This window comes from Phalacrocorax carbo, chromosome 2 (assembly GCF_963921805.1).
Source record: "Phalacrocorax carbo chromosome 2, bPhaCar2.1, whole genome shotgun sequence".
Lineage (NCBI taxonomy): Eukaryota > Metazoa > Chordata > Aves > Suliformes > Phalacrocoracidae > Phalacrocorax > Phalacrocorax carbo.
This window is the reverse complement of record NC_087514.1, coordinates 129,433,721-129,455,190: the sequence shown is the minus strand read 5'-3', so window position 1 is coordinate 129,455,190 and position 21,470 is coordinate 129,433,721. Positions and strand designations below refer to the sequence as shown.

Genomic DNA, 21,470 nt, shown 5'->3' with positions numbered 1-21,470 from the left:
TACTCTTTCGCTTTGTAGAGGATCCACTCTCATTTAAATGGGACTCATCTATAAGCTGTGAGGAAATCCCTGGGTATATCTGGAACAGCAATTTCTCGCCCTCAAAAGAACAGCATGGAATGCCTTTCATGTCTTAATACTGCTGACAGCACACCATCAGCTGTACTAGCTATTGCTGCTACTTGATTTTAACAGAGACTTCTATCTCCAGCTAGCGCAGGCCCCCCCCCACCTGCTTGGCCCCTGAATCTAACAGTAGATGTGAGGACCCTGTAAGCATGCACCCTTTTGAAAACTTTCAGATCGTAGGTCAGTGTATTTTAACACTTGTTAAAATCCATCCCTCTGGGGTGGATTGGTTCTATACCAAGCAAAAACTGCAGTTTACATCATTCATTTAGTATTCTTCTGCCATTTAGAAGGATTGTTAAGAGAGTAAATGAAACTAATTGTTACTAAGACATGAGGACTGGAAAAAGACACAATTTTAAAATATGGCCACCCTTTTTTTTTTCTAGACAAGCTGGGACCAACTGTTTTTGCCCCTGTTAAAATGGATTTTGTAGGAAATATCAAGGTAAGAGCTTATTTCTAACACTGATTTATATTTTTTTAACCAAAATATCTATTTTAGGTACTAAAGCTCAAGAATCTTTGTTGTAGGAGTCAGTACTGGATGGCTATTTAATATTTGATAATGTTACCATCTGTTATATCAGAATGCTGAAATGCCCCTAATTCTGTTCTTATAGTACATGCTGTGTTTAAATAAATCCAGCTGTTGAGTACAAACTTATAAAATACTTGATTGACTGCCAAGTAAAACATCTGTTACACCTAACGACTATGACTTTCATTCTGAGCTGAATAGGTTGTGAGTCATGATGCGATGGTAGCAATATTGACTTTAGACTGTAAAACAAACCGGGGTGGGGGTGGAACCCTTTCCTCAAACAAGTAGGTGCAAATCAGTGTGCTAAGAAGGAGCTTCACTGCGGGTCAGGGCAGACCCTGCAGCTTCTGTTTTTGTTCTGACTGCCCTTCCATCTCGTAGTCTGAAAAGGTTTGAAGTGCTACTTGTGAGACAAGATGTATTCATAGTGAGACTTTTCATAGCTTTTCTTTCAAGGAAAAAAAGAAAAACAAAACCTATCTCATGAGTGTATGATAAGGAACATTGCATATATTCAGATTTGTTTGGTACAAAGTAAGGCAGATATGCACTTACCTTGCTGAAGGTAGTCACTGAAAGACTGAAAATAGCAAGAGGGAAGAATGCTATTTTTAAAAAAAAAAATTTACTATATCTGTTAAATGATAGGCAGCTGCTCCTTTAATGTAGAAGACAACTCTGTTTAACTGCTTCATATATTTTCCTTTTTATTTTTTGAAGAGTTATTAATAACCAAGTTTGGAATAAATTAAAAAGCTTAAGTATGCCGATGACTGCTAAGTGTAATTGAGAATTTGCAGCTTAGCAGTTGTGAGAAGACAGTCTTGCTTGTACCTGAAGCTTGGGGCAAATGGGACTTTGCTCGTAGAGCAGGTTGAGTTAACTCCTTTCCACAGGCATGGAGGTTGCCATGTGAACCTAAAGCATTTTGTCAGACAGAAATGGTAGGTTCCATGTAAATCTTTGACTGAGATGCTCTTTTTTTTGGTTGTGTTAGCCAGATGGCTAGCCAGATGTGTCTGGGGTTGTGCCCTGGGAAGTCATTGCCTTGTGTAGCAGACCAGCTGTGCCATGGGGAGTGTGTGATGTGGTTGGGGATCTGTGGTATCCCTTTGCAGGGAAGGGTCCTGCTAAATAGGTGGTATTTGTAGGAGAGGCCACTGTTTGGTCTTAAAAGCCTAAAGCTTTGCCTCTTGTTTTTAATCCAGAAAATAAATCAGAAATTTATAACCAACAAAGAAGAGTTTGATACCCTTCAGAAGATAGTGCTCCATGAAGTGAATGCTGGTGTAGCACAAGTTAGAAACTCTGCTACAGAGGCTCTCCTGTGGCTGAAAAGGTAATGGTCTCATATCTGCTTACACTGTGAACAGCTAAGGTGGAATGAGGGGCCTTTCACCAGTGCAAGTTTATGTACATGGAGCAAACTGGTTACTTTCCACAGGTTCCATCAATCCAAGCTGGCTAGTTTCAAGATTAATGTTTTGTCTGTGGTTGTATCGCTGCAATTTTGCCAAAAGGCCTTAAACAGCAATCTCAGGCAACCTTTTTCCCCATAAAATTAAAGTTAAAGTGAGTGACTGATCCTTCTGGGTGAGAACATCAGGCAGGTGATTTCAGGCTGCAGCATAAATATTTTAGCGAAGTGTTTTGCTTTGGGCTAGGAGAGAGGCTGGAGGAGGTGGCTGCATTTTTTTGTTGTTGTTCAGATTGAAAATGGCGCCTTAGTTCTGAGTTTTACTGCACTTCTGAATTGTATTGCAACTTTGGGGGCTTTGTTATGCTGTGTATTACTTTGTTATAACCATGGTTTCTTTTTATTTCCTGGGTTCATCCTGACAGAGGCTTAAAGTTCTTGAAAGGGTTTTTAACAGAAGTGAAAAATGGGGAAAAGAATATCCAAACAGCTCTGAGTAAGTGCCAGTTGCTTTATTCTTCATATACTTCTGAATTTATATAGTTGGCTGTTTTCATCCTTGTTTAGAACCTGTGTTTTCTTTTCTTCAGTGACTAATGATGCAAGTAATCTCCAAGACAAACCTTCTTTGAAAATCACAATTTTTAAAAATGGCCATCTTCAGGCAGATTACTAGATAACTGGTCAATGTTGATTTAAAAGCAGATAAAATTCCTTTAATTGGTATAGCTTTGGCAGGGGAGACACAGCCCTATCTTAGGGGAAAAAAGTGCTTTGTCTCATTCCATTTTCTCTATTGGTTTGCAGTGGGAGTGCTCCCAAATTTATAGTTGCGGTTCTGAGTTATTTTTTTAGTTCCTTGTGAGATTGGTCATCATTCTTTAAAATCACCTCTTTGCCAGTGAGGCTGTGAGTTGCCCATTATCAGTTAGAAGTGACTTTGCAACAGAAAAGAAGGAATTTTTTTCCAAGTACACAGTTTGTGACACTTATAGAGTCAGGCTAGTGCCCACAGCAAGTATAAGACGAAATACAAACCCCTCTTAGACTTGACTTGGTTATTCCTGAGTAAGACCTTCTCTGTGTGCATGCAGTCTAATGTTATGGTAATCCTTTAAAACAGCTTTAAAACAGCTTTTTTAAGGCTTGGGGTTTTTTTTTAGCTTCTTTTAAACAGCTAAGCAGTTGTCCTATAGGATTAGTAAAAAGAACTACTACACTGAAGTATGCAAGCAGCTCTTGGAAGTGGGACTGTAAATACACTGCTACCAGATGTGGATGTTAAACACCACGGAAAGTCAAGGCACTTATTTGACCTTCTGAGTTTGAAGGCTTCAGCGCTGAATTACTTCTTGAATTGCTCTGTGTCTGCAGCAGAGACATGCTGCTGGGTTTTTTTTCTCCGTTTCTCCCACTGAAAAGCTCTTACATAGCTGTTATCACCAGCGCAGCTTTGGTTTACTGTTACAGTTTCTTATTTAGGAATTACTGTGCTATTTGAATATCGAGTAAAGATGGAGTGTATGTTCTCTTTCTACAACCCCAAATAACAAGTTAATGAAATGAAAATAAAAAATGAAACATTCACCAGCTCTTATCATATGAGGAACCAACAGCTTTCTAAAGGGATTTGTCTTTACTTGGGATTTACATCTAAGCAAACTTTTCAACTTCTGGTGTCTTTGATGTCCCCTACATTTGCTGGTAAGGCAGAGAATAGACTTGTCAGTCCTGTTTGCTACACAATACTCTTTTTTTCTGTATTTCATTACTTTTATTACTGTATGCTTTTCTCAATCCTACTGTAAGGACAGAAAAGCCGCATTCCCCAGTCATCAGAATGATAGATGAGGAGTACTTCATATTACAACAAAAATTACAGCTGTGTTTTACTGACTTTTTACACTCTTCCAATAACTGTCTGCAGTCTTTTGAGCAAATATCCTAAAGCAGCAAAATGTAGAAGTTCTCTTTCTTCAAGGTGAACAGCTCAGGGAAAATATAATACAATGTCAGATACTTAAAAATTCAACTGAAGGACAAGGATATGAAATGACAGCGACAATCTGGGTCTGGGAAAATATGGCTCAAAGATATTTTGGGTTTGTATATAGAAAGCTTTGCATATGAAAGTGGAGCTGTGTAGGAACATAACAAGGGCCTTCATCAGGGGCACTCAATAGAGATACTGAGGATTATTTTAATAAAGGCCTGGTACTTTCTGTTCCAATGACCCTCGAAACTTGACTCTCAGATGTAGAGTTCTTGGTTAATGCCTGAGCTAACCACCTTGCGTGAGGCTGGTTAACCATCAGGTTGCAGGTTTGTTTCACCCGTATATTATTTTCTCAGACTTGCACTGAACTGAGAACCAGGTAGGAGACAAAGTGTTTGTCGTGAAGCGCCACTGGTCAAATAAAGATTACATTTGGCTTCCTGTCTGTTAGAACACTTACTTGCGATGGATGAGTTGAAGGAGATTTGACAGCAGAGCTGAGACCCCAGTGCAGAAATCCCAAATCTGTCATCTCCTTTCAGTCATAACTTTGGTACTCAGAAACAGCCATTATTTGCATCCAGGGGCAAGAATATATCCTTAAATAGTAATTTCTAAGCTCCAAGTTATCTTTGTGGTGCAAACTTAACTGTCATGCATCTATCTCCTGATTTATTTTTTTTTCCCCTCTTTATTGCTTTAAGACAATGCTTATGGAAAGACATTACGGCAGCACCATGGTTGGGTTGTCCGCGGGGTCTTTGCAGTAAGTATTTATTTTGGTGGCTGACAGAGCTGGGGGGCTTGTTAATGGGATCTTATGTTGTGTGTAATTATTAAACTATGTTAAAATTATAAGCATTAAAATGGATATATTCCCTTGTCAGACCTTATTTTTTGGGTGAGGATTGTGGCTATCACTATGTTCAGTGTTGGGCTTTCAGAGTGGAACCTGCATTCTGGAGCCGAACCAGATGGATCACGCTCGCATGCACATCTTTCTCATTATGTGATTTTTAGCACAGTCTTGCAGGGCTATTAAATGAACAAAAGAGGGTTTGAGGTTGCTTTTTTGAGGGTTGATCTGTCTTTGTATGTGAACATTCAAGAAGGGTTAGTGCAGAATATGTCAGGGGGTTGAAGTAGAGTATATTGGCTAGAGGAAATAGTTTATTTTTGTCCAGTCTGGCAGCTCCCCCTCGTGTCTGTCACTGGAAATTACCACTAAAATTATAGAAGAAAAAATAAGAGCCTCATCCAGGCAATAATGACAACTTTGACTGGGAGAGACAGAAATGTTTGGGAAAGCTTTCTGAAGAGTGTTTTGAGAATGAGACTTCAATGTTGAAAAGTGTGATGCTGGGTTGGGAGCTCCCCTAACAAACTGTACTTTATTTGGGATTTGTATTCGATTCCTAAATATCAGACCTCTCTGAAGATGCCTTAAACCAGGCATCTACATAGAGAATATAAATAAATAAATAATATATATTTTAAAAGTCCCCCTGCTAGTTAAAAATTTAACATATGCACGTACGTATAAATATGTTAAAGTTATGCAATCTAAGTGCAGAGGAATGTCTCAGAAGTTTTTTGTGGCTTTAGTTCAGTTTCTTTTTCTGTTCTGTTTTGCAAATCTAAGCTTTGGTTTCTCTCCCAGTTAGCTTTAAGGGCAGCTCCAACGTACGAAGACTTTGTGGCAGCTCTGTCTGTAGAGGAGTGTGATCCTCAGGAAGAAACATTTTACAAAGGAATGCAAAGGGACCTCAACATTTACTTACCAGCCATGGAAAAGCAGCTAAATATCTTGGACACTCTCTATGAAGTACATGGTTTGGAGTCAGATGAGGTGGTATGACTACAGCAAGACCATGTCTTAAAACTTCAGGGACTGTGTCTGTTAACAAAGATTTCTTTCGTTTTGTGTTTTTTTTGGACATCGTGTCTGTTCATTGTATTTTTTCAGGTGGGAAGGGTGTTGTGAGTGTTTCTGGGGAAGGGTATGTATGATTTTTATTTTTTTGTTAATGCGTGTTTTGTATTTAAATGCAGAGGTACTGTTTCTCTTTGGGTCATAACTATGTTTGTGATTAATGTTTTTCACAGTTTCTCTCCTGCCTGTGCACTCTCTCTTCTCTTCACCTCTTAAAAGTAACAGCAGAATTTGGCCTTTAGCTCCCCTACCTTAGCAGAGAGCTGCGTGTGCAGCGGGGCAGTCGGGGTGTCAAGATGGAGCCCAGGCAGGCACTGCTGGCTCTGGCTCTCGCGTGCCCTCTGCCCACTCCTTGCAACGGTGTAGGAGGACAGAGGTAGTGAGAGTTATTGTTACTTTGGTAGCAGAAGAGACAGTCAGTTAAATGCCACCGTATAACATCTGGGGTGCGTTTGTCCCTTAATTTCGGTTGAAGCTTTTTAATGAAGCACTTCCCAAAATACTACGGAGATCTTCACCACAAGCATATGTGGCTGGTGGTCTGAGCTTCCCCAGGAACCAGCCTTTGAAACTGGGGACTGAGTTCCCTGACCAACTCCCAGTATGTGCCACGTTCTCCCTATCAGCTTCTGCCAGTGAGCCAGAAGAAATTTGCTGGGACAGACTGGCAGAGCCCAGCTGATTGCAACAGTGCATTACACAAGCAATTGAAGATCATGTCCATCATCTTGGTTTATTAAGGTTTTTCTATTTTGGGTTTAGGGTTTTCTTAAATCGCATTCACACAAAAAAAGTAATATGTACCTTTCAATTGGATGCAGCTAGCAGTTTAAAAAGCAGATTTTATTAAAATCCTTCCTAGGTTGCCATTATGGGCAGAGACTTCATTAAAGTGGAATGAGACGAGTAAAGTGTAGGAGAAGCTAGAATTTGTCTCGTCATTACACATTGGGCCAGTTACAAACCTGAAAATCTGAAATGATGTAGAAATGACTGGAAATTAAGAAAGCAAGATTTGCCCTTTTTCCCATTTTGCTGATACGGATAAAAATGTGCTCCTTAACACTGCTGTTATTAAAAATAATAAAGAAGTCCTGTTAGCTAGTGATATGGTTAAGGACAAAATCCCTAGTTGCGCTGATGACTTGAAGGCTGTCTATGAGTTACTGACTGCCCATTCAAGGCACAAACAGGTCTCAGTGGTGACCTAGGGCTTCAGATGGCTTTGTGCAGAGTCGAGTTTAACTCATCTGCAGGAGGAGGGAAGATTGTGCTAATGAGGTACTTATAATTAGTAAATATTCATAAATACAGGAGAAGTTTCGGTGTCACCATATTCACAGGAGAAGTACTGGCTTTTGCTAGGCTAAAAACTACGTTGTCAGTAAAACGAACGTACTGCAGGCTTGCTGCCCTGCATCGCTCTGCGGTGGGAGCCCCTCTGCACACCAAATACTCGATCCTTTTGAAAGAGCCTAGCATTGTGAGCTTTAAGAAAAGCATATGATGCTTGAAGAAAAGACCAAATATCACACTTGGTGTATAAAGCAAGATACCAGAACTGTAATTAGGCATTTATACAATGTCTTTCTTGTCCATGTCACCTCTGAGTTGAGCCTGCCTGTAGTTCCTACATACACCAGGAGGAATCAGAAAGATGTGGAGGTTCTAGTTTCTGGGGTTTTCTTAATTTAAGCAGTATATATTTATGTTTGAGTAAAAACTCAAGAAGTCAAAACTTTTGACCAAAGCTCCATTCAATTATTTCACTGCTTGCAGTGCGTAAAACGAAGCAGAGAGCCTTTGGGATTTGATTGCTGCTTCTAAGCATGAATGCAAAGAAACCTCTGTAGCAGAACAACCGACTCTCCACCCCGTGTGGTTTCCTTAGGGCTTTCTGCTATTGTGTGAGAAACTTTGCTGTGACAGTTCTTAGCTGAATGCTCTGGGGAGGTAATGGAGACCACACTTTCTCAAAATATCAGCTGGGGTATGGGGAGAGCCAGAAGAGATCCCTCTTCTCTAAACATGTACTGTGAGGTCATGATGAAAATTGGCTTCCCTTTTTGCTCTAAGCTTTTCCAGTAGCAGCAAAATGTATTCAGCACTTAAAGTCTTGGAGGTATTTTTGGTTTTTCTGTTTGTTTTGTTTTGTTTTTTAACTAGCAGGAGAACCCCTGGTTTGTTAGCAGTGCATCAGACCCAGTATTTGGTGCAAAAAGTAAGGAGACTTTACTTTGTAAGCAGAGAACTTAACAGCTTCATTGGACCATTAGCTTCAGCAGTTACTAACTTCTACCATTCTTCTTTCTTCTAACAAATAGAGTCTGGTCCATGTTGCATATCCTCTAATCAGCATGGCATCCTGCCTCGGAGCAGGCTTTCTTGTCTTGCTCGTCTCTGTAAAGTTGGTATTTCTGAGAATGTTCCTAGGAGACCGTGGCTTAAGGAGACCCCTGTGTGCCTGTTGTTAAACAGGGGACTTGTAGAGAAGGAATTGAGCAAGGTCTCCTTGCCTTCAAAACTTGTGCTTCACCATGCGCTGCTCTTGCAGGGCATTGAGCACTTCTAAGATGAACAAATGCTGTCTTTCCAGTCAAACCACCACTGAGAAAGAAATCCATGCAGCACGTTTTGGCGCCGAACTCCCAAGTTATACCACTAAGCGTGCAATAGACCAGTGGAAGCAAATACGCTGCTAGACTATTCACTTCTTTCTTTTCTTATGATGCCGGTTTGGCAAGCAGAGAGGATTGCTTTTGATTTTAATAATTGTAGAGAACAAGCAACTAACTTTTGACCTTCAAATTTAGAATTAGAGAGAAGGTCGGTGCTTTCTGTTTGATTTGTTTGGTTTGTCAATTGGTTAAGGTTGTTTTGGTTTTTTTAATGGCTGACATTTATGAACAACTGACCTGCATATACTGATGGAGGTCCACGTGACTCTCAGATAACAGCACCCTTGCTCAGTATACTTTACATGAACTGCATTGGTTTCTTAAACTGCACTAGTCTGAAGTTTTGCATCCCTTTCCTTTAGAAATGCTTTCGGCTCTTTCCTTCAATGTCTAACGGTTGCGTATTCTCAGGGATTTTACTTAGCCATGGCAAAATAAGCGTAATCACAGCCTTACCCTAGGGCAGTAAGGCTGCTTTTTGTGAAATTAGTAAGCTGAGCATAGGATTCTGATACAGCATATGACACTGAAGTGTCTGTCTAGTGCCCATCCTTGCTGAGACATGGTAAATCCCGAAGCAATCTGATAGAAATGCTGTCTAGTACTGAATAATGGCAGTCAGAATATTTGAATAGAGACCATACAAACATCTTTGTAATATAGTGCCGTTGGCATTAGAGCAGAGCTCTCAAATAGTTTCAGTCGAGTTCTGCTTAGCAATGGGAGGCTTTTATTTATTTTATTTATTTTGTTGGTTTGGGGTTTTTTTGAAACAAACTATGTTCTGGAGCCCCCTCTGCTATTTTAAGACACCACGCTCACTTGCATATTGAAGTTCTGTGACATTACAATTGTAGAATATGAACCAGGTACTCAAGTGCTTTGGTGTAAACTTAAGAAGTCATTGAAACATCCCATCTTGACACTATTGTAATATGGGTCTCCCTTTAACAGATGCACTTGAAGTTAAGGGCCATATACCTTCACTTACAAGCTTTTTGTAAAGCATCATCAGGTTTTAGGCTACAGCTGTTTGCTTTAAAAATGTTTCACAGTTTGAAAAGTGTCACTTGGTTGGCTGGACGTATAAAAAGTATGCCCAAAATATGCTCCAGTTGTTTGCAGTGTGCTTTGGCAACGGGGTGTGGACAGTTATAGAAAACAGTGTTACGTATGTCCATATGCTGGACCTTCTAAACCTTTCTTATAATTAGAAATTTGGCTTTTGTGAAAAGCTTTACGGAACCCTAAAATGCCTTCAGACACCTGAAAAGATCATTGGCACGTTCCTATCTGGCTGTCTTTCCCTCTTCCCGCACCTGGTGACCACCCCTTCCTTTCCTTCCATTCCTCAACTTCTTTGCTGCCAGAGGTGTTGCTGTCAAGTTGAAGCATCTCTCACAAAAATTCCTGCTCTGCACTCTGTGAAGAGATAAAAATGTAAACTTGGAAAATCAGACCTGAATTGTTTGGCAGGCAGCCGAACCTACAGTCAGATGGAGAATGCGCTGCTTTTTTCTGGTTTCTTCCTGGTTTGATGTATTTTGCCAGTAAAATCACACCACCTTGAATTTCTGCTTTTGCTGATGGAATTTAAATTGGAACACTTGACACTCGGGAGTTCTACCTCTTATGAGTGAAAGCACACGGATTTTTATTTTTAATTTACTTATTTCCATTCTCTTGCCTGCATAGTACAGATAACAAAACAAAAAGGGAAGAGGGGCGGGAATAGCTGAATTCATGCCTCTCTGCTAACCTCTGTAGCCTCTTGGTGCACAAACCCTGCAAACTACTGCATGCTCCAAGCAATATAAGATCACCCTCATGTAAAAAGGTGTATAGTAGTGCACTTACTGGCTCTGAGCAAGCCCAGGCAGTAGCTGATCCTGCTCACAGGTCACACAAGGATTTAAGCGCTTGCTTTGAAGTTAGAACATAGGCATACGCTTCTCTTAATCACACACTTGCCCTCCCACTGGCATGCAGTCCTTCAAAATGTGGCCTTTGACTATAATTTTTAATATCCCTTTCTTGGTATATTATTCTTCCCCACAAATACTCCAGATGTACTAAAGGATTTTTTTAAAAATATATGAAGATTCCTTGTTTTCATATCCTAATAGTTGCATAATTCTGAGTTTGTTGTTTTGCATTGCAGCATTCAAGGGGTCCAAAACTTACTCTTTCAAGATGGCTTTAAATAAAGGAATTAAAGTTTGAGGTTTATGTCTACTTGAAACTAAATAAGAAAATCGCATTCCAGAATATGGTGACTAAACAGAAAACCAAAGCAGCTTGCTTTTATGGTTTCCTTTCCTTTTTCTTTCTTTTTTTCAAGCCAATTTTGAGCATACATTTTATCAATGTCAAGCTGAGCTTACTGCAAGCCTTACTTGTACATACTAAAATATATCTCATACATACTGAAATACATTTGGAGATGAAGAGAAGGTATATTGCCTCACACTTTAAATTTACTTAATTCTAAGGGCTTGTTCATGCCCCCAAAATCACCTCTTCCAGTGTAAACATTGCACAGATTGTGCTGTCGTAAGCAGTTCAGTTTTGAAATACTTCGGAGTTTCCAGTGTGGATCATTTCTGAAATCATACAGCACCTGTCCCTTCTTTTGGAGTATTGTTAAGACCTTTGTCAGACTTTTATATTATCTCATTATAATAAACTTATTTTAAATAAGCATGTTTTAAAATCTTGCTTTCTCCTTGCATGAGTTTTGTTTCTTTTATTACAATAGAGGGCCTAAAGTCCTCTTCGGGACTGCATCTGTTCTAGGTACTGTGTGAACAGTCAAAAACAGTATGTTTCTGGTTCATAGAAACTACCTGTATGTATCTTTGTACGAAGAATGTTAACACACATGGAGCCTGTTTTGATTACAAGAATAAAAGCTGTGTCTGGCGTATGGTTGTGGGTCCTTGGCCAGTGTAAATATGTGAAGGCTGTAGTTACAAAAGCCAGCCTGGCAGTGTGAGAGGAATTTGTGTTTTAAAATTGCATGTATTATTATGTCCTTCTTTTGCCTGATTTGAATATCTTCTCTAGAAGTTTCTGAAGTCTTTGAAATCCCTGCATGGGCATCTTGAGATGCAGATCAAGACTAGTGCTCCTTAATGTGGGCGTAACATCTCCCTTTCTTCCCCCCCCCCCCCGTTTTCTTTCTCTGTATAAACGCAGCGTGGACTTGGGAGCAGATCTGTAATACCCAGTTGTCTCTTTCTAGCAAGAGCAAGTCCCTCTGTTAAATGGTAGCATCCAGGTGGAGATCTGTGAAGTGGTGGAGGCATTTTCTCAGCTGGGGAAGAGCAGATAAGGCTGAGCCCCTGCCTGTGCCGAAGCAGCCCAGTGGCAGAGAGGAGCATGCACGTATCCTCTTGCAGCAACAGCAGCACTACATAGCTAGAGCTGGCTGTCTCCTGTGGGATGCAGGACACTGAACCTTTCTAATTGCAGTGGGCCCCAGATCATCAGCTCTGCAAAGGCTTAGAGCTGCACTTGCTTCAGCAAGGTCTGAGCTCTGGCAGGAGCCCCAAACTCAGCATCTCTCTGCCTCACCTGCTGGGGGTGAGCTGGTGGATAGCTGACAACTCAATGAGGGATGAATAGTTTAGAAAACCTCCCAGGGCAGAGATCACACCCCTTTTGCACCACCCCACCCCAGGGTTTTATTCATCTTCTCTCCTTCCTAAGGAAATGAGCAGGTTATCAGACATGAGACCCTGGCAGTTACAGCTTTGTGTGGTGCAGCTGACTAACAGCAGTTGTGTCACAAATGGTTTTAGAGGTTCCCCTAAGACACTGTCTTGGCCCTGTGCTGTGGGCATGTGCAAATAACCTTTCATTGCAGCCATGGTGCAGATCGTTTTGGTGGCTCTCCTGAAGAGTCGGCTGTGCCACAATGAACCGCTGAGCCCAGTTCACTGCGTTACCTGGCAGCTCCTCCGAAGGCGCGCCGTTACGTGTCGCAGTTGGATGGGGCTGCTGCTGGGGCAGAGCCCTGTCCTGTGCAGCGTTGTCACTTCTGGTGTTGGTATCTATACTGTATTATGCTGTAGCTCTTCACACCGAAGCGAAGAGGATGTACACAGAGACAGACATAAAAAGAAAGAGCACAGGGTGGTGTCTGTGTCAAGGAGGTCTGCGGCTGTGCAGAGGGACTGTCTGCCAGCATGAGTTTTTGGAGTTACCCCAGTAACATGCTCTGCTCTCCTAAATAGCCGAACACAGGCCAGCAGCACTGCACAGACATACACTATTAGAAACCCCATGCACAAAAAGAATCTCCCAGGCAAGTATCTCCTCACCACAGCTTCCCCTTGTTAAAAAAAGCCTTTACGGGATCCCAGATGAACTGCACAAAGAGCCCCAGCTGCAGCTTTGACAGAGTTTGTGATGTTTGTTAGCAAAGGTCATAGGCTGTGATGGTGGCTGCTAAATTCCTGTTCTCACCCCTGTCCCAACAGGAATCTAGATCCATGGTTCAAAATAAAAAATGGTGTGCTGAACGTGTAGGGTTCATAGGAAGACACAGGTGCTGCTGTTAAAATGGGAAGCTCCAAGAGGACACATTAAAGATCCTGCAATGACCAAGATATCTGTAAAATTTTTTTAGGGTTCTCCTATGTGGAAAAAGGCTATGCTTTCTGAATTTAAGGGCGAAAGGCAATGCAAGCTCACAGCAGTAAAGCTTTGCCCAATGCAACCAAGCAGAGCGAAACCTTTACTAGGTTGCTTGCTTTTTAGCCCAGCTGGAAACCCTGCTACTCTGGGGGCAGTGTGGGGCTGGTGGGCAGTTTTGCTGCCCTACAGGAAATACAAAGCTATTGAAATGCAGAATATGGGACCGTAATTCAGTGTTACAGCCTGGACAGAGCACAGGTTTTGAACACCAGTTTAATGTGTTTGCGCAAAGCTGTTCCCCACATTAGAGCCACAAGGAGAAAAGTTTTCTTTATCATTTGGGGACTGGTCGAGTAATGTCAAGCACAAGTATTAGGACTGAGGAAAGGAAGTGCAGGAGATGCTGCAGTACACAAGACACTTCCAAACATTGGTGCAACCAAGCTTGTGTCTGTCTGTCCATCTGAAGATTTCATCCAAGACATTGCCATTTATTTTTTCCTAATATTTCAATACATTATCCCAAATATATTTCTTACTCCACAGATACTTATTCCTCTCCTGTGTCTAGCATAGATTTTAGATTTGTTTCTTGTGTGTTATCATTAAAAAAGCCACATCAGCCTTAGAGAACTTCCAGCTTTCCTTCCCTGCCCCATGAGGGGAGGGTTCCCAGAGAAGCTGCAGTGACAGCAGTGCAGGCTTAACCCCTGACTTTGGGGATTAGGGAAAAAAGGCTTTTCCGAGTTTTGTTGTGTTCCTGCATTCCCTTAACTTTCACCTTTTACCAGCCTGTCGTACTTTGCTTGTGTTCCGGCTTGCAAGTTCTGGTAAAATTTCTCCAGGATCTTCCGCTGTTTACCCACCACTTAGCAAGGTATCGCCATTAGTGCAGAGTTTTTCCTGTAGCCGGAGGAGCTGAAATTAGTGACACTTGTGTTCTTCCAGAGCTCCCAATCATGGAGTCGCTGACACGCTGCTTCCCTGTCAGGGCCCCCAGTGGGTCCTGGTGCCAACCAGCAGCACTTGGCTGCTTTCTACGTGCGTACCTCACTGCGCTTTCAGCAAGAGGCACTGGTGCGTGGCCTGTGCAAAGTCCTGCAGTGATGCTGAAGAGAGAACAGGTCACTGTTTTCTGAAAATCAAACAGATCTGAGACTTAAAAATGCATTTTGCATCAATTTGTCTTTATACCGGGGCTCCTGCTCCAGCTATGGCTTTCCGCCAACATAATTTCCAATCGATTTAGCATCTGTTTGCAGTGTTGGTATCGCCAGCTCATCTGTAGTCTTCAGAGACCAGACGTGCCTCACATAGTTTCCTATAGGTCACAGTTTTCCACTTGCTTTCTTGCTTAGCAGCTGGTACCCAACCTCCTTCCTGTGGGCAAGAGGAAGCTGCGCGCCGTGACCCAACTCCCCAGCCTGTGCTGCGTCGCCACCGCTCGCCTACCCAGCTTTCTCCCTGCCGTGATATTTGAGCTGTGGTCTCAGGTATTCGACATTCGCTGAGCCCGACGCTCCATAACCTATGCATCAAGTGGCAACCAGCTCTCCCAAAACCAGCAAAACAAGAGGTTTTGCTCCACTGGCAGGACACACCTGCATGTGCGGCAGGGCACTGCGGATGTCTCTATGAAACCTGAACTGCTCTGAGCACTGTGGTAGCTGTGAGAGCTTTCTTCCGATAAACACGGTGGGAGATCCTTGTCAAGAGCAAGAGGCATGCTCTCCTAAACAGAGCTTTCATTCTGCTGCCCCTGGCCCTTGTGTTGAGGCATCACCAGTCCTGCCCCACCAGATGCACCAGCCAGGCTCAGGGACCTTCTTGCAGGCACCTGTCTGTAAGAAGTTGTCCCCTTATTGGGGACATGCTGAACCTCCCAGCTGCACATTGGATCCTGCCAGAACGTTTCACAATTTTCTTCAATCTGGCTTATTAAATTCCCCTTCCCCCAGTCTTTTAAGGATTTGTACTCTCTCACTTTTAATTTGCATCACGCTGCTGGTGTATAGTCGCTGCTACTTGTACCTGCCTCGCTCTTCATCAGTTACCTTGAGCAGGCTGCTCCCCACAGGGGCTCAAACCATCCCCTGGGTGGAAGCTGGGGAAAACCCTGGGCTATTTCAAGGAATGTGGACATGCTTTTTGTCAGCCAGCTCGAATGTGTCTTCATGTGGCACTTCGTTTTCTTATATCAGTTCTTTACTTGTGTGGAGAGTCCATACACGCAGGCTATGCTCCTTCTGAAATAGCATTCTCTTCTGTCGAAGCTCTTCCGCCTTGGATAAATAATTGAATATTAATTTACATTTTCTTAAGCCTGTATCATCGGGCAATATGAACAGCCTGTGAATATGTAGCTGTTATCAGTACAGGGAGAGGATTAATCTGTCTACATTCATATTCTTAAGTGGACTTCGCTTTCAGCTATTGATAAAGATGCTTAAAATCATATAAAAATCAGGATATTCCTGCAAAAATATAACTTTTCAAAAATAACTATTTGTAATTACCCTTTTAATTAAAAAAGAAAGAAGCAAAGAAATAATCAGCCCTCTGCTGAGGGAGTCCTGCCTTAAAGGACTTTTCTTGTGGGCTTCAAAGTTTGGTGAAACCAAGAGAGGGGCTGGAAAAGGGCCTTGGTGTACATCCCTAAATAAACATCTGACAGATCTGACCATCCCTATGAATCAGAGCTGTTAAGTGTGTGTCCCTCAGACTCGGAGACGACTTTCAGTTGAGCCATAGGTGGTGAGGGGTGCAGAGGGTAATTCCTTCCACTCCCAAATGCTGATGCAATGCATCTGCTGTTGATGCAATAGAAATTAAGAAGCCTTCAACCTTCACATATGGGTGCCTTTAGCAAAACAGACCTCCCCACCATGAAACCTGGGCATGTGTGTTGCAAGGCAAGGAGAAACCCGACCCACCTGGCATTGCCCGCGGCCGTGCTGTGTGGCATTGCAGAAACGCCACTACTGAGACAACGCTAATGGCCTTTTGGGTGGTTTTCTGCATTTCAGGGAAGCTTCACCTCTCTTTATCCTGCAGCTGGAGTCCCGCTGTCCTCAGGGCTGCAAAATACAGGGGCAGAACAGCTAAAGAGAGTATGGGTTTCACCTTACAAATGGCCTGTCTAACAGATACTTGACTGCTGAGTGCAGGAGGAATAATCACGTCATTTGTATGTCCTTAGGGCTCGGTTCTTCCTTGCCTATACCCAGTACAAACTCTCTTATGTCAACCTATTTCCCCCAAGGACCAGTCACGCAGTTCTATCATCCCTGCCATGTGGTTACTCCCTGGCAAACCTACAGGACATTATTGCTCATCAGATAATGGGATAGTGTGGAGCAGAGAACAAATATTTAACATCTTTAGATTAGTGTAACAGCTCAACAGCTCAGTCTCAGCTTAAAGAAGAGCCTGCTGACCCCAGGCAGCAATAGATAGAGCTCCCTGGCTTTATTTAGAAGCTGTAATCCTGCAGCATTTCACACCAGATGTTGTCTTGCTCAATAAGTCCTGGCACAGAGCAAACCTCTCTGCCCTTCCCTGCATCCACCAAGACCAGCGAGATTACCACCTTCACCCTACTGGTTCCATGCTGCTGCTTTGGGGTTACTGCTGGGTTTGACAACTAATTTCTGATCGAATGACAGTGAAGCAGTAACTGGCCACTATGGCCACCAGATGGTTTAGGATGGTTTATCTGAATGCGCTGGAGCATCGCAGCTTAAATCTGGCTTTTTATTGTACTTCACAACCAGCCTCCCTGTGGTTTTTGGCCCATAGTATTCACATTTCCACAGGACACTTTGGGACAGTTCAGTTGCCCGAATGATTTACTGTTTCTTATCTCTAATCAATCATCCTCCTCTTTAAATCTGGTAATAACTCAAAATCCAAGCAGCCCTCAATATTATGTTGCTTGGCACATCCTGTCCTCAGAGCAGTAGTGCCAGGTAGGTAAGAAGACAAATGCAACGGAAATGTGTAAAAGGAATTATATTGCTATGAAGTGTCAGGGTTGCCAGGTTCCCCTATATATTTGTCCATCAAATAACCTCTGAGAGGAAGGCGTGGGAAGCACCAAAGAGTCTGGCCCAAATGTCTGCCTGACTCAGCACAGCCTCCCCCAGCTCCTGCGTGGTGAGTTTTGCAGGAGAACACAGCCGATGGAAACGAGAAGGGGGCTCTTCTCTTCCAAACAAATTTTATCATCAAAATGTTTCTGAGCCCCTCAGTGGGGCTGGGGAACAGTATGGGGTCCCCAAGTTATTGCCTCCTTGCTCCACCAAACTGGAGATGCTCTGGTTAAGAGGGCAAAGGAAAGTAAGTCTTACACGCCTTCATTTCCATGTATTAAGTCAGCACTCAGTAGTGGTTCAGTGAGAAATGCCATATTTCTCCTGGGAGGGTGATGGTGAATAACTGTCCCCCTCCCTGTGCAGGGGATGCTGAGGACCCTGACAGGTCTCTGTCTCCTCTTCAAGATGAATCCTGAAGGCTTGCTCCCACACCTGGCACAAGGGTCAAACAGATATGTCTTGCCACAGGCTTGAATTTAACACCGATGTCAGTTTATTCACTTATTAAACGGTGACACTTTAGACCAGCTAAGAGGGGGTCATCAGTTGCCGAGTTTCTAAATATACTAAACACTCGGCTGTGAGAGGAGGTTAGTGTTACATCCCCTCTTCCTGGCTGATGTATTGTGCTGTTACCTCAGATTCCTGCTCTGTTGAGGCTCTGTGTTGGTGTTGTCACACACCAGCCAGGCAGGGTCCCAGCCGTGCCTGCAAAACAGCTTGGGGAGTGCTTTATCCTTCCCTGTGTCCTTCAGGAGATGCCACTGCTAGCGTTGGCCCTGGGGCAGCCCAGCATATAGCTTTTCCTGAAGAGTGTGAGGTGCTCCAAAGCACATGTGGCATGAGGCCCTGTCCTGCCCGGAGCACGGTGGCCAGAGAGGCTCCAGCTCCCTGCAGTGCCCTGCTGCTCTGCTTGGCTTTGCCTCGGGAGGCTTTGGTGGGTTCATCTCCATGGTTCTCCTTCCCCCTCTTTTCCCAGAGAAAACGATGAGCAGGACCCAGTGCAGGGAGGGCTACTTGGTCGGTAGAGGGTGGGAAGGCTGCAGCAAGACGTGGCTGTTTAAACCCTGGTCTCTCTTACTCGAGAAGATTGTGCATCCAGACCCGAGCCTCCATCAGATGCACAGGAAATTGTCAGAGTAAATTAAAAGCCCTGAAAGGCTGGGGCTATAACTCAGTGCTTTTGAACTCCAATATTTTGTTGGGGACAGAGGGAGGGAATAGTCACTAACGTAATTTCCAGCAGAAGTACACTCCTCTAATGTAATTTGGCCTGGCTACCCTGCCAAATGCAGCCTTTCCTTGCTGGGCTGGTTCAGGGCCATCCTCCTAAATGCCCCAGTAATTACCAATGCAATGAAAGTATGCACCTAAGGCTTTGCTCTGGCCTTTTCAGACCTGGAGTGACACCAGCCTTCAGCACGGAGGACCCCAGTTTGCAGCAAAGAGCACATTGCCAGGCATGTAACTGAATACATTACTTCAGTGGGGTTTTTCCAATGACGGTGTTCAATAAAGACACAAAATGGCTCATTTGCTTAGGCTTTGTTCTTTTTTTCCCTTTGATTGAGGCTTGGCAGAACTCAGACAGTCTGCAAGTTGCACAGTCCCTTGCCAGATCAATAAGCATCAATTACTCTGAAGTGGATTCCTGATCCCAATTTTACATTCACTGTTTGTCTGCTTCAGTCTGTTTTTCTGCCAGCATCTTACATTGCCTATAGCAGACTTCACTAGCCCATGACTTGGTGCTTTCTGTGCAAGAGAATGATTTCTAAGGAAGGGACACTTGCTTTGCTGTATCTATGTCCTCAGGAAAAAGCTATCAGAGGAAGAAATCGAAAGTCTATCACAAAGTGCACTCTGTTGCGTGAATTAAAACATGATTTTTCCAACAACTCTTTAAAGATCTTCTTGTGGCATTGCCTTGCCTGCGTGATATGCTTGAGTATCATCAAAGAATAACAGCAACGTGTTGATTTACTCCTCCTGGGTTTATCTTGGTCTTCTTTTTTTAAATACATGCCCTGATTGTATGTAGCAGTGGAGTGGTGGAGCTATTGAATTGTCCCCAAAAGCAGCTAAGCGCGGAAGTTATTACTCATGAACAGCCAGTGCTCAAGGACAGTGCCTGTTCTGGGGGATTCCCAGTTTAAGAATAACCACCAATCCCCTCTCCCCTTGTCCAAATCAGTGGGACTGAAATGGGAATTGCACCACACGATTTTGAGAGATGTTGAGATTAGCTTCTCTAAGAAGCCAGCCTAGCATCCTTCTTACCTAAGAAGGTAAGAACCGTAGCAAAGGGCTTTGCTGTGACATTTGTGGGGCTGCGACATGCAGATGTTAGAAAAGGGATAGTGTGAGAGGCTGAAAAAGTAACTGACAAAACCCAGTGGCTACAGAGCACTGAGGCAATGCAGGGTTTTGGAGGGGCTACACAGTATATGAACTTTGGTGCTGTTAAAGGAAACCATAAGAATAAAGAAAGGAGGAGATGAGCTGCACGACCAGATTTATGGGCAAGGACAGGGTTGGCAGCTACAGTTTTGAATGATTTGAAGTGGAAAGAGACATGACATAGGCATTTGGGAAGCCAGAGAGGTGAGCGTCACAGAAGCTGAGCTTTTAGAAAGGCAAGCAGAAAAGATACCGCCCCAAAGACTCATTCATTCTCTGGCTGTCAATACACTTCAATTTCCCCTGGGGACAGACAGCACTGCCCTTCTCTGCGATGCCCTGTTGTACACAAAGGCCTCAGGAGGACAGACTTGCCCCATCGGCTCAGTCTTTTGTAGAAATCACAAACCAGCCAGTACATTATGAGGTACGAGAAGGAGATAGTCCCGCAAACTGCATCCCAAAGTCATATTGAAAGTAGTCCATGTGACACCGATTACAACCAGAAATCAAAGAAAGTGGAGCGGTTCTGCACGTGGTGTGTTGCATGGGTCAGTTTGGGGCTGAGGCAGTGGCAAGACCAGGTGGGGGGATGCACAGTCGCACTCTTGGGCTGTGCATGCCGGTGTGCCCGCACAGAGCCGGGTCCAGCGGCAGGCGGGGAGACGCAGCAGGTGTGGGAGAGGAGGCACTGGTTTCTTCCCCTCCTCAGCATCTTAAACTAGGTAATTATATTTTAAAACTGTGTTGTTAAATGCAAAATGAAATAAATGAAAGTAAGGACGTAGCAGAACTAAGGTAGCATGATTTATTGATATGAGCTGCTAATACATGCAGTAGGTAACTACATATATTTAATTATATATTAAGTGCAAGCTGGATTTTTAGTACACATTTAATACAGTGCATGGCGTAAGATCATACTTGTTTTGTATTTGTCTAGAGTTGCATACTGATTATTAGAAAACTCTCCCAGAAGCATTTGCTGCTGCAAAAGGCCAAGGAACTGAAATACCCAATTAACTTTTGAACCAGTCTTAGCACAATGTTAAGAACCTCAGAAAAGGAGAGAAGATAATTCACAGCAGACCAGGCACCGTCCAACTGAAGGATCCCCAATCCATGAGAAAGCAGGTATATCAGAAATAAGAAGGAAGGATTTCTTTTGCGGCCTTTTAAATCTCATATACTTAAGACCTTCCCAGGTGTCTTTCTCATGCTTTATCATCTGAGGGGAACAAGACAGTAACAGTGGTAAGAAACTTGTTTGATTTTTTTTTTCCCTTATATCTTACATTGCTTTCTCTCTGTTAAGACACTGAATTTTTTGTGCTGTAGTAATAAAGTCCATTTAAAATCCATGCTTTGTGAATGTTTCTGACCAGACAGATACGCCCCTTCCTTAGCATGTGCGGCACAGTACAATTTTACCTATGCGATCACATCTCCTGCTTACATTTCCTACCCTCTGCACTTAGCTTTGCAACTTCAATGTCCTTTGGAGGTAGGAGCTTTTAAAAATGATGCAACTTAAAACTGAAGGTGAAAGACCACTGGGATTACCAAATTTCTCAAACTCTCCAGCCTTTTGGGAAGTAGAGATGAACTCCTTGGAGAAGGTGAGGACTTCAGGTGAAG

The 21,470-nt window shown here is 43.1% G+C and overlaps 1 protein-coding gene across 1 annotated transcript in view; it reads left to right on the top strand.

The window, feature by feature from the left end:
• Nucleotides 1–11,623, top strand: part of PLEKHA8 (pleckstrin homology domain containing A8) — a 32,511-nt gene extending 20,888 nt beyond the window's left edge. The window contains exons 10-14 of the mRNA XM_064444334.1: nt 519–577; nt 1,882–2,012; nt 2,516–2,586; nt 4,791–4,852; nt 5,747–11,623. Coding sequence (XP_064300404.1) covers nt 519–577; nt 1,882–2,012; nt 2,516–2,586; nt 4,791–4,852; nt 5,747–5,944 — 521 coding nt within the window. The 3' untranslated portion in view covers nt 5,945–11,623. The remainder of the gene's footprint in view (nt 1–518; nt 578–1,881; nt 2,013–2,515; nt 2,587–4,790; nt 4,853–5,746) is intronic.
• Nucleotides 11,624–21,470: the final 9,847 nt, after the last annotated feature.